A 13,419-nucleotide genomic window follows, 5' to 3' on the forward strand; every position below is an offset into this window, starting at 1 on the left:
AGCAAATTACGAGTTCAAAAGCTTCATGATAGATTTTAATGTTTTGTAAAGTGATTTTTGACAAAAATGTCAAAAAGGGATTAAATTATGAAATATGTAAATTAAGGGGTTGAAATATGGAATAAATGAAAGTTATGAGCTGCTAGGGGTCCCGATGAAATTCAGCTAGATGTATTTAGTTTGAATTTTATGAATTTTGTATATTTGTGAAATAGGGACTAAATTGTAAAAATGTGGAACTTTAGGGGCTAAAGTGTACAAAAATGCCTAAATATGTGCTTGTGGATTGAATTGAATGAATCAATGAATAAATGAGTTAATTTTGAATTTATTTAGATCAAGAAAGAAAAAATTCGGATTTAGATCGGAGGAAAAGCAAGGTTATCGAATAGTTGACCCAATACGACAATTTCGAATACGAGGTAAGTTCGCATACTTGAACTTGAATGTGTATCTATTTATTTGATGGATGAAATTGAAATAGTAGTTATTCTATTGGATACATGTTGAGATATTAAATGAAAAGTACGAATTGAGTAAGGCAAGTTGCCGAATAAGACCATAGCTGGGCTATGGTAATCGAATCATAAGACCATAACCAGGTTATGGCATGTGAATAAAAGACCACGGCAGGGCCTGGGACTATGGCATCATAAAAATCGATGAATTTGTATCGTAAGCACTTATAAAACGGAGCATTTTGATAAAAGTATTGATAATAAATAAAAAGGTATCGGTACAGGTATGTATGGAAAACTATTCAAGTATTGAGATAGATGAAGTTGAGAACTCATGAACAAGGATATGAATAAATTTTATGTTAGCTCATGAATTGATGCTTTAGATGTTGATGATATTATCTATTTTGAATTGCTATATGAATGTTGTGATTATTTCATGTTCACATACGAACTTATTAAGCTGTAAAGCTTACTTTGTTTAATTTTTAATGTTTTATAGTTCTACAAAGCTAGCTCGGATCTGGGAATCGTCAGAGACTTCATCGTACTATCGATTATCGATTTTGGTACTTTTGAAGTTATGTATATATGGTATATGGCATGTATAGGCTTGTGTTATTTTGGTATGTTTGATAAATATGTTTTTGTGGCCAATTGAGTTGGCTTGTGATGGTGAACTTGATGATGATTCTAAATATGCAAATGGTATTATTTGAGTTGGTAATTGATCTATATTGAATGATTAAAGTTGAATGGAATATGTATGTTTGGAATGGATTGGTTTAGTTAGATGAATTATACATGTGAATTATGCTTAGTAAAGCAAGCTAAATTGTTTGGTATTTGAATAGGTAAATGACATTTAATTGAGTATTGAAATGATTGAAATGGATTTGGTATGATTGTGTATTGGTTGATAACTTTTAACTGCATATTTGTGTTTTAAAATGGCAACAATTGAGGTTACTTAGGTATATGCAAAAAGGGTGGCAAATTGGCTTTACAAATGGCCTATTTTTGTCCACATGGGCAAAGACACGGGCGTGTGTCTCAGCTGTGTGCGACACACGGTTAGGTTGCATAGCCGTATGTCCCCTGGTGTTGAAATTGAATTGAAGTCAGCATGCTTCACACGGTCTCACACATGGGGTGTGACTGGTCGTGTGGTATAAGTCAGTATACCCCCGAAATGGCACACCGCCTAGTACACGGGCGTGTGTGGCCTTTTCGAAGGGCACACGGGCCAGACACACAGACGTGTGGTTGGCCGTGTGACCCAAGTCAGTATACTCTCCAGTTTCACAGTGTGATGCAAGTCAGTATATATGCCCTATTTTCACATGGCTTAATACATAGGCATGTCTACTAGCCGTGTAAGGCATAAGGCCTGTTCACACGGGCGTGTGACCCTTGTATGTTTGAAAAATTTCTAAGTTTCCAAAATTATCGTATGTTATCGGTTTAGTCCCAAACCACTTCTAAAGCATGTTTAAGGCCTCGTAGGCCCTTATAAGGGACAATATAAGTATGATGGAGTGGTATTTGAATATGAATGCATAATGTATAGGCTATGTATGTTAAATGATATGTATTGCATGTTAATACCTCAGAACCTTATTCTAACTATGAATACGGGTGAGGGGTGTTACAGAAGGGCCTTTACTTTACAGCCAAACTGAACTTCAATAAATTTCTGTAAATGAAGAAAGCTGTCCAAAGCTTCAGACTTGCGTTTGATAAGATACAGCTATGTGTACCTGGAGTAAGCATCAACAAATGAGACATAATAAAAGTGACCCTCAGATGCCACAAGAGCAGGACTCCACAGATCAGATGCAATGAGTTAAAAAGGAGCTGTATAAACAGTGGTTGAGGGAGAAAATGTAAGCTTATGAAACTTGCCAAGTTGACATGCAGAACAAATCGAATTCATCCTACAATTCTTTGAAATAACATTACATTTTTGGAGAACTGTCATAACAGTTTTATTACAAGGGTGAACAAGGCGTTTGTGCAACAAATCAAATACTGAACTACTAGAAATAGAAGAGCCCAGATGAGTGGTGTGAGCAGTAGCTGAATAAGTTGAAGTAGTATTAAAACTCTGAGCGCCTGTATTGAATTGGTACAAGCCATCATGAATGCAGCCCACCAACAAAATGGTCCCTGTCCTGATATCCTTGACAAAGCAATAGAAAGGATGAAATTCAAAATAAACTTGATTATCATTAGCAAATTGGGCAACAGACATCAAATTTTTGCAGATTCTTAGAACATGCAACACATTTTTCAAATAAAAAACTCGGTTTGAACGTGTAAAGAAGGAGGATCCAATGTGATTCACAAGTACAGATATACCGTTTCCCATGAAAAGCCTATTATTACCTGTATATTGTGTTGCCTTTTGCAGACTATCCAAGTCATTTGTAACATGGTTGGACGCTCCTGAGTCTGGATACCAGACTTTGTGGCCTGAGAGCCTGTAGGAAACTAGCCTTTGGAGGAGGCAACATTAGCTTGCAAGCCAGAATGTTGTATAGGAGGACTTTGAGAACAGCAATGAGAGCCTCCACATTGGAAAACAGAAGGATCTTGAAACTGATGATAGTGTACTTGCATAGTCTCATTTGACACACCTTTAAAGGATTCATCAAAACCGTAGTAACACTTCGAACCATGTGACCAATTCGACCACAAAACTGACATTGAGGTTTGTTATGAGCAAACCTCCTCCCTCGACCTCTACCTTGAAACGTCCTAGAACCAATGCCCCTGTAAGGTGGTCTAGAACCTCTATCAAACTGTCTAGCATTTCTATCATCAATACCATTTTGCTGAGCAACATTAGCCTACAAGGGCATACTCAAAACAAAGTCTAGTTGTCGAACTTCACAATCAGTCAGCATTTCAACAAGGAGATCAAGAAGGACACTCATTGCTGAAGCCATAACACAAATGGACTCATATTCCACTGACAGACCAGCAAGAATTATGCTAACCTGCTCCTACTCAGAAATAGCATTGCCTACAGCCATCAAGGTATCGCACAAACCTTTGATCTTAGCCAAGTACTCTTTAATAGTCAATTTTCCTTTAGCCAAGTACTCTTTAATAGTCAATTTTCCTTTCTTTTGAAAATACAAAGAGTACTATATAGTGGAAACTATTATAGTGGATTTGGTAGCAAACCGCCGAACAACTGTTTTCCATACATCAAAACTCGATCGAGCATCAGTAAAATGCACCAAGATACCATCACTGATCGTGGACAATAACTAGGAGGCTAACAGTATATCTTGTTGCTTATGAAACAAGAAGTCAGGGTTAGCAACAAGATTACCATCTTTGTCAACAATAGACTGTGAGGGAACATTAACAGTACCAAGAACGAAATCATGCAAACCATACCCTTCAAGAATTAACAAAACCTGTTGTTTCCATAAAATAAAATTATGCTCACTCAGTCTCACTGTATCATGTTTGGGAAATTGTTGAATCTTTTTCAACGAATCATAACGAGAATCAGGAAAAGAGCTAGCTACAGGTGTAGCTGTGTTGATTGATTGATGATTGTCTTCATCATTTCCAGAAACAGCTTCTGTCGCCATGGTAGAGACACAAAGAAGAGAAGAAAAAAAAACTTCAAGGCTCAGATACCATAATGAGAACTAAGGAATCGAATCAAGAGAAGAGAATATTATTAACAAAGGAACTTAAGTTTCAGAATACAAAGCATAACATTTTATAATACAAAGTATTAACGATTAATTAACTATAACTAACATAACTACCAAGCTTTAACTGCTAACAGCTAACTACCACAACTGTTTCCATTCCTTTAACATTCATCAAGAGTGGAAAATACTCTCCTCCACTTTCATTCCACTTTCCCTTATAATTTAAGCTTATTATTTATCTTTCTTCGAAAAATAAGGAGCTTATCTTTTCTTAATAATTGAAGATCCAATGAGAACAAAATAATAATAATAATAATAATTAAAGATCCAATGGCAGAGAACTGATCTTGGCAACGTCTTGGCAACGTTAGGGGAAATCTATGACTTTGATCAAGTCTCTTCACTAACATGCTTAAGACTTGGTTTAATTGACTTACAAGGCCTTGGCTAATCACAACTTTAAGTCTCTTTTCTCTCACAATAATAGCTTATTTACTACATTTTACAAGCTGTCCATAGTAGGTCATTTATAAATATTTATTGGTGTCACATTTAATATATAAATAGAAGATAGTGATTACAATATTCATTTTTGAGAAATTTTAATTAACTTGATTTTTAATAAAGTACAAATTACGATTTCAAATTAACATATTTGTAGTACAATTGATTTTTTTTATTTCAAATATCGATCCTTTAAAGAAAACCCATAATAATGGTAGGAGGATAACAAATCAAGTTTTTCCTCTTGATTTCCAGGTTTTTCCTCTTAATTTTCAGGTTTTTTCTCATGAAAATTTCAAATCCAACTAAAAATGCTAAAAATTAGGAGGAAAAATCTAATTTATCATTCTACTATCGGGAAAAGGATAAAAATGACGTGAAATCACAGTTTCATATAATCCATTCTCATATTTGAATTACAATCCATCAGTTAAATTAACATATTATACAATAAAACACACCTTCGGCAGATTTAATAATATCAAAGTAGCCAATTATTAGCTATCACAAAGGCTAATGTATTGGCATATACATGAAAACTTTATTCAAATATTCCAACTGAAAGTTCTTGATTAACGTTAATTTCATCAAAAACCGATACCGAAAATCCAAAACCTAGCAAGCTATACTAGTTTTGTGAAAAATAAAATAGAATAAAATAAATAAAAATAAAGAACACATAAATTTTACGTGGAAACCCTTTCGGGAAAAAAACCGAAGAGAGGAGAAGAAAATTCACTATGTCGAAAAATTTTTACTCAAATACAAGAGGAATAGACTATGTCTATTTATAGGCTTGCAAAGCCATATTCTAGTAGGATTGAAACACCTTATCCTAATCAATATAAAATAGATGGAGTTTAATAAGGTTTAAAACCTTATTCTAAAATAAAATAAAAGAAGTCTAGTTCTATATGGATTTTACTTTTATTTTATTTTCCATCGTATTTTATTTAAATAAGAATTTGGGTCACTTAATTCTAACAATCTCCACCTTGACACAAATTCTCAATGAACAAGTTCTTCATCGCGAACTTTCAATAAACAAGTTCTTCACCTCTTCCAAAAACCCTTAAGGGTTTAACTTCAACAATGAACACCAACCAAGTCTAAGCAATGCTCAAACTTGGTTATAGGAAGTGACTTAGTCATCATATCTGCAGGATTTTCATGAGTGCTAATTTTGCTCACAACAATATCAAGACGAGCAATAATATCACGAACAAAATGATACCGAATATCAATGTGTTTTGTTCTCTCATGAAACATTTGATCTTTTGTAAGAAAGATGGCACTGACCGTCACAAAATATCGTGGCTGATTTGAAGGTCTTCATTGAGTTCACTAAATAGTCCCTTCAACCAAATAGCTTCTTTACAAGCCTCAAGAATCGCCATGTACTCGGCTTCGAGTGGTAGACAAAGCGATCGTAGTTTGCAAAGTGGCTTTCCAACTAATTGCACAACCTCCGATTGTAAAGACGTAACTGTGAGAGATCTTCTTCTATCAAGGTCTCCAGCAAAATCAGCATCAACATACCCTATAACTCCATCTTTAGTTCTTCCAAACTGTAAGCAAACATTAGTAGTGCCTCGTAAGTATCTTAAAATCCATCGAATCGCTTTCCGGTGTTCTTTACCGAGATTCGCCATGTATCCGCTAAGCTGCTTGACCGACCGCATATGATAAAACGGACGTGAACAAACCATAGCATACATGAGAGATCCTATCGCACTAGAGTATGGAACATGTGACATGTACTCAATCTCATTATCGATTGAGGAGATAAGGCCGATGAAAGTCCGAAATGGTCGCTAAAGGAGTACTAACAGCTTAGCACTCTGCATATTGAACTCCGCAAAGAACTTTCTCAATGTACCCTTCCGACTTAGGTACAATTTACTTGCTTTTCTATCTCGAGAATCTCCATACCAAGTATCTTCTTTTTGGTCCTAAATCTTTCATCTCAAATTCTTCACTTAGTTGGGCTTTAACCTTTCTTATCTCTCTTTTATCTTTTGTCGCTATCAACATGTCATCAACATAAAGAAGTAGATACACAAAAGAACCATCAACTTTTTTTCTTAAAGTAGACACAACTGTCAAAACTACTTCTTTTGAAATCATGAGAAGTCATAAAGGAATCAAACCTCTTGTACCCATTGTCTTGGTGACTGTTTCAAACCGTAAAGGGACTTTTTCACAAGCAAACATAGTCCTCTTTTTCGAGACTATAAAACCCTCTGGTTGTTGCATGTAAATATCTTCCTCAAGTTCTCCATGCAAAATGCGGTTTTACATCTAACCGCTCAAGCTCCAAATCATGCATGGCAACAATACCAAGCAAAGCTCGAATCGAACTATGCTTAACAACTGGAGAGAACACATCTGTGAAGTCCACTCGAATTTGATTGTAACCCTTTGCAACAAGCCTTGCTTTATATCCGGTTCTTCAACTCCTGAGTCCCTTCTTTCTTTTAAACACCCATTTACAACGAATGACCTTTTTACCTTTAAGAAGTTTTACAAGATCCCATGTTCTGCTTTTTGTGGAGTGATTCCATCTCCTCTTGCATAGCAAACATCCACTTTTACGAGTCTTCACACTAATCGCCTCGAATAATTAAATGGCTCTTGATTCGCATCTATATCTTCACCACATTTAAAGCATAAGCAACTAGATCAACCTCGGCATACTTCTTTGGAGGTTTAATTTCTCTTCTTGTCCTGTTTTTGGCGATAGAGTATTGCGGTGAAGAAGCAACTCTATTCTCAATTTTGTCTTGGCTTGAGGAGTTGATTACGTATTAATCGATGCTCCACCGCTTTTGGTTTTCTTTATTGGAAGAGTCTTTAAGAGATAAGTTAGGTAGCATAGCGGTTTCATCAAAACAACATCTCTACTAATCACAACTTTTCTATTTTCAGGACACCATAACTTATAGCCTTTTACACCAGCTTTATAACCAAGAAAACGCATTTAATGGATCTCGGTTCCAATTTTCCATTATCAACATGAGCATACGCAGACACCCAAAAATCTTTAAATCGAATAATTAGCGGGATTACGGACCATACCTCTTGTGGAGTCTTTTTCTCAATGGCAACGGATGGAGATCGGTTGATCAAAAACATGCGAGAGAGGTCATCGCCCAAAATGACTTGTAAGTTGGCATTTGACAACATACATCGAACCTTCTCCATGATCGTTCTGTTCATTCGTTCGCAACGCCGTTTTTGTGGAGTATGACGAATCGTCAAGTGTCTCATGATCCTTCCGACTTGCACAATCTATTAAACTCATCGAATGTAACTCTAAGCCATTGTGCAGACGGAGGTATTTTATCTGCTTTTCCGTCTGCTTTTCAATCATAATTTTCCAAGACTTAAATGTGGAAAACACATCGCTTTTTCGCTTGGGAAGAACGCCCAAACTTTTCGGAAAATCATCAATAAAGGTTAGCATATAATTAGCTCCACCTCTCGAAGGCACTCTGAACGGCCCCACGGATCGAATGGATATACTCCAACGTTTCCTTCGTGTTATGGATTCCTCTAGTGAATCGAACTCTCTTTGCTTCCCAAAAACACGGTGCTCACGAAATTCGGTTTGCACATTCTCACCATATGGCCTAGGTGCATATGCCAAAGTTTAGTAATATCATCATCGACAAGGAAGAGGAAGCGGCAATTTGCATCACCGATATGATGAGAACCACAGTAAAACATATAACTTGGCAATCTTTCTTTGCCCTTTCATCACAACAAGGGACCCTTTGAAATCTTTAAAACCCCACTTTCACTGTGTGTATCTGCCCTTTTGAATCAAGAGTACTCAACGAAATTAAATTTCTTTTCAATTACGGAACATGCCGCACGTCACTAAGTGTTTCGACAACTCCATCAATCATCTTAACTTTAATTGTTCCAACACTGCGATTTTACATGAAGCATTATTTCCCATCAAAACAACACCTTGAGATCTTTGTTTCATAAGTTGTAAACCAATCCCGATTGGGACTCATGTGGAAGGTGCGGCTGAATCAAGTATCCACTCCTCGCCACTTTAGAATCATTGATGAAGCAACTAGAAGTTCACCATCGCCGTAGTCTTCTACAACATCGCTTCACCGAATTTTTCATTTGTTTTCCCTTTTGATTCGCACCTCCTTTTAATCTTATTTTGTAGCTTATAGCTTTTCAGATTTAATGTGCCTTTTCTTCTTGCGAAGTTGCAAGTTTTACCTCTGTTTGAAGATTTCGATCTACCCTTAGATTTACCACGAGGATTCCGTTCTGTGTTCTACCACGATCATCATCAACATTAGGTCTTGTCTCCCACGAACAATGAGACCCTCTCCCCGAGAGTTGGGTTTAACCACAAGATGCTTCATCTTATCATACGAGGTTAAAGAATCATAAACCTCATCAACTGTGAGAGACTCATGGCTATATAAAATCGTGTCTCTAAAGGTTGAATAAGGCGGGGCAACGAACAAAGTAGAATCAACCCTAGATCTTCCTTATCATCTTGAACCTCCATGGCCTCCAAGTTTGAGAGAATTTCTTTAAACACTTTGTTAAGTGTTCGTGTACAAACGCACCTTCCTCCAAACGATGAGCATAAAGACGCCGCTTCATATGCAACTTGCTTGTTAGAGTTTTCGACATACATATTTGTTCTAGCCTCTTTCATAATGCGTGGTAGTTTTCTCTTTCATCACATCCCGCAAAATTTCGTTGGACAAATGCGATGTAATTGTGTTAATGCCTTTCGATCCTTACGCTTCTTCTCTTCATCTGTTAATGTCGAAGGCATCTTATCTATCCTAGCAGGGCATCCTCTAGATCCATCGTGCAAGAGCGCTTGCATCTTAATTTGCCACAACGCAAATCGGTGTTGGGATCCAACAATGAATTTCATACTTCAAAGACGCCATTACCGTGATCGAGATGAATAACCCGGAAGCTCTGATACCAATTTGTGAAAAATAAAATAGAATAAAATAAATAAAAATAAAGAACACATAAATTTTACGTGGAAACCCTTTGGAAAAAAACCACAGGCAGAGGAGAAGAAAATTCACTATGTCGAAAAATTTTTACTCAAATACAAGAGGAATAGACTATGTCTATTTATAGGCTTGCAAAGCCATATTCTAGTAGGATTGAAACACCTTATCCTAATCAATATAAAATAGATGGAGTTTAATAAGGTTTAAAAACCTTATTCTAAAATAAAATAAAAGAAGTCTAGTTCTATATGGATTTTACTTTTATTTTATTTTCCATCGTATTTTATTTAAATAAGAATTTGGGTCACTTAATTCTAACAAGTTTAGAAGCAAGGCATGCATCCACAGCTTCGCCAACAGTAAGGAAAATCCACTCTATTCCAATCTTCTCCACAAATTTTGCTACTTTTAGCTTGTGGATCACTTGCCACCTTAGGTTCACCATTGCCAACTGCAAAAATTTATATGAAGTTATATAAATTATATGGTTCTAAAGATCACAAACGCGTTGCAATAAGCTTACTTTTATTCCTAGTGAAATCAGATTGTTGTGAAGTTCTTCAAGTGCAAAAATCCCAGAAGTGTCTATGTTCATCACATCTGTCACAAAGGAGACCCGATTAGTCTATTCTCTAGTGTCTGTGTGTGTGTGTGTGTGTGTTTTAATCTGTAAGATGATGAAACTCACTGGACATGTCGAGGATTAAGATTTGCCCTGTGTCTTTTTCAGTTTCTTTTGTTCCACCTTCTTCTGTCACGAGCCTCATTATTCTAAAACATGGGGATGAAAAAGTTATTGATACTTGTCTTTTTTTGTAGTCTTTTCTTTTTTTTTTTTGTTTGATGTTGGGATGCCATTACTTAAAAGTGATCATAATTTTGTAGTTGCACGTACCTTTCTCTTATGCAATTGGCGTTGGCAAAACAAAGTAAGCCAGAATTTATTCCAAGTGCCAACAGTCCTGGAGTTTCATTTTCAATAGCCATGGGATACTGATTAACCTCACAAAAGGTATCTGTTCTAGGAAGTCTTCCTAGTTGTTCAACGCTTGGTCGAATCGAGTTCAAAAATATCTTGGCAAATGAGATAGTTACCTGCAATATTTGTTGGCAAGGAACACAAACCTCAATATGTACCATTTCATTAGAATTTTTAGTAAGATTTCAAGGAAGATGATGGGAAATTACAGCATCTAGAAGACCGATTTCCACCGATACGAACAAGATGCCGAAGAAGGCGACAAGACAAGCTAGGAAGTCTAATTTGTCGACTTTCCAGATATAGTAAGCTTCATTGATGTCAATAAGTCCAGGAAGTGCAGAGAGGATAATGGAAGCAAGGATGGAAATGGGAGTGTAATAAAAGAGCTTGGTAAACAACTCCAATGCTACTACCACTGTAATGGCCATTACTATGTTTGACACTGCAGTCTGGCAGCCTGCACTGAAATTCACTGCAGTCCTAGAAAATGAACCTGCCAATACATACAAAGTATGTTTCTTCCATAAGCACATTTGAATTTGATACAATGTATATGGGCTTCATCAGCTTACCAGTAGCTACATAGCAAGAAGTAAAAGACCCTGCTACGTTCATGAAGCCCATAGCCATCATTTCCTTGTTCCCATCCAAATGGTATCCTTTGATAGAAGCAAATGATTGACCAACTGCAATGGCTTCCTGAGATGATGAATGTTTTGAATGGAATCGCCTTAAGCAAGCTAACCTAGATTATGATTTTACCATAGAAAAGAAAAGAGATGATGATTAATAGTTTCTCACAGTGAGAGCAACAACAGCAGAAATTAGTCCAATTTTGGCAGCTTGTGCAACATGCGGTCCGTTAAGCTGTAATTGATGGAGTGAACTTGGATTTAGGCCTCCTTTTAAGTGTTTTATTATCTTCACCCCACGTTCATCAGCTTTTGTAAGATATACTATCAGTGTAGATAATATGACTGATAAAAGAGGAGCAATTGCTGGTAACCAGAACATCTTTTTGTTTCTTCTTCCCTAAAAAATCAAACTTTTTTTGTGACTTATTAATCCACAATAAAAACAATTAATGAAATGAGAAAGCAAGGATTTGATTACTTACTATAGACCTGGCAACCAGGAGGAATACTAGAAACAGACAACCTAGGCTGAAATTTAGAGGATGCCACTGTTCAAAAATGGCAGAAAAGACTGAGATATAACATTTGATAGTTGGAATTTTTATGGGATTTGCCTTATTTTACAACTTACTTCATGTGGAACTGATTTGAGAACCGATCCCAAGACTGATACCACGTCTATTTTAGTAGTGAAGTGGTTCAATCCAAATAATCCCTTCAGTTGTTGAAGGCCTATGACAATGGCTGCACCCGCCATGAATCCAACAATTGCAGCATGTGAAAGGAAATCCACTAGGAACCCCAATCTGTTGTGTGGTATATCAGAATAAGATAGCAAGTTTTTTTGAGTGAGGGAATAACATGTAAATGTAAATCCTCCCCCGCTTCAAAACATGATTCAATACCTAAACAATCCAAATATGGCTTGGAAAGTCCCAGCAAAAAAAGTCACAGTGAAAACAATCTTTCTATATCCACTGGGGTCAACTACAGGATCCACCACGTTTGGAACCATGGAAGATAACAGCATTGAAACAACAGCCACTGGTCCAATTGCTATCTCTCTTGAACTCCCCATTAATGCATAAATAAGAGGTGGGACCACGCTTGTATCTACACAAGAAATATTTCAGATTGAGATCAAAGCATAAAGAAAAAGTTTATATTTGGATTCATGAAACTTACACAGGCCATATTGTGGATCAAGTTTGGCTATATTAGCATATCTAATACTCTGCACGAAATACAGTGTTGAGTGAGAACACAAAGAGGGAAGGAAGATAAACATGTAAAGAGAAAGAGATCCTAATGAGTTATATCTGTACCTGAGGAATGCTAAGGCTTGCAAGAGTTAAACCTGCCATGAAATCATCTTTAAGCTTTGAAGCAGTATAAGTCTTTCCCCAGCTGAGGATTGGAAATAGCTTGAAAGGACATGGCACCTAAGGAATGGTTTCCTCTATGAGGAAACACATTCTTTCTGATATCACTAACAAGTTCTTGCCATAAGTAAGGAGGCTCCGGTGAATTAATCAACTACTTAGCTCTCTCGGTTCGACCGGAATCCTCCGGGTCTTGCTGCTGCTGCTGGTTGTTGTTGTGCATCTCCACAGAGAAGGACACATTAGGCAAGGAAACCATACTTTGTTTTTGAAGTGTTTGGGAGAAGTCACTCACTCTCTGAGCCACCTAGTAATATGATTAATCACTACATACTATAGCTTATGAATTTTTTTTGAGTCGATGAGTATTAACATCGCGCGGGCAACTCATATATACTACCTAAATTATCTCTTAAAAGTTTTCAGTTGTGACACAACTGATGTGGGTCCTTAACCTGTTTGCAGTTCAAAACTTTAAACTTAGTTTTTTTTTTTTTTTTTTTAAGTCTTTTAAGTTTTTATGTCAGTTTTTATAGATAATGTTTTAGTTTTATGGTTTTCTCGTCAACCCGCATTTTCCTTTAAAAAATGTAAAATAATTTTATTTTTATCATTAGAAAAAAAAATTCTTGAGGAAAACAAATTTATGCGATTCACAAAGAACATGCAAATAGTTATTGATGGACATGAATAAACTGAACTCCAAAGTTTGTATTTATTGAAAAAATTAAGAAAAATCCAAGCAAGATTCACATTATCTCAT

The 13,419-nt window shown here is 36.3% G+C and overlaps 1 protein-coding gene across 1 annotated transcript; it reads right to left on the bottom strand.

The window, feature by feature from the left end:
• Positions 1–9,961: 9,961 nt before the first annotated feature.
• LOC108484918 (low affinity sulfate transporter 3-like) lies at positions 9,962–12,858 on the bottom strand. The gene is given in 13 exon segments (XM_053029392.1): positions 9,962–10,108; positions 10,181–10,257; positions 10,346–10,428; positions 10,553–10,752; positions 10,846–11,132; positions 11,212–11,338; positions 11,441–11,671; positions 11,757–11,822; positions 11,906–12,080; positions 12,180–12,387; positions 12,460–12,508; positions 12,600–12,702; positions 12,704–12,858. Coding segments are annotated over 13 exon segments (1,761 nt in total). The 5' UTR covers positions 12,712–12,858.
• Positions 12,859–13,419: the final 561 nt, after the last annotated feature.

This window comes from Gossypium arboreum, chromosome 6 (assembly GCF_025698485.1).
Source record: "Gossypium arboreum isolate Shixiya-1 chromosome 6, ASM2569848v2, whole genome shotgun sequence".
Classification (NCBI taxonomy): domain Eukaryota; kingdom Viridiplantae; phylum Streptophyta; class Magnoliopsida; order Malvales; family Malvaceae; genus Gossypium; species Gossypium arboreum.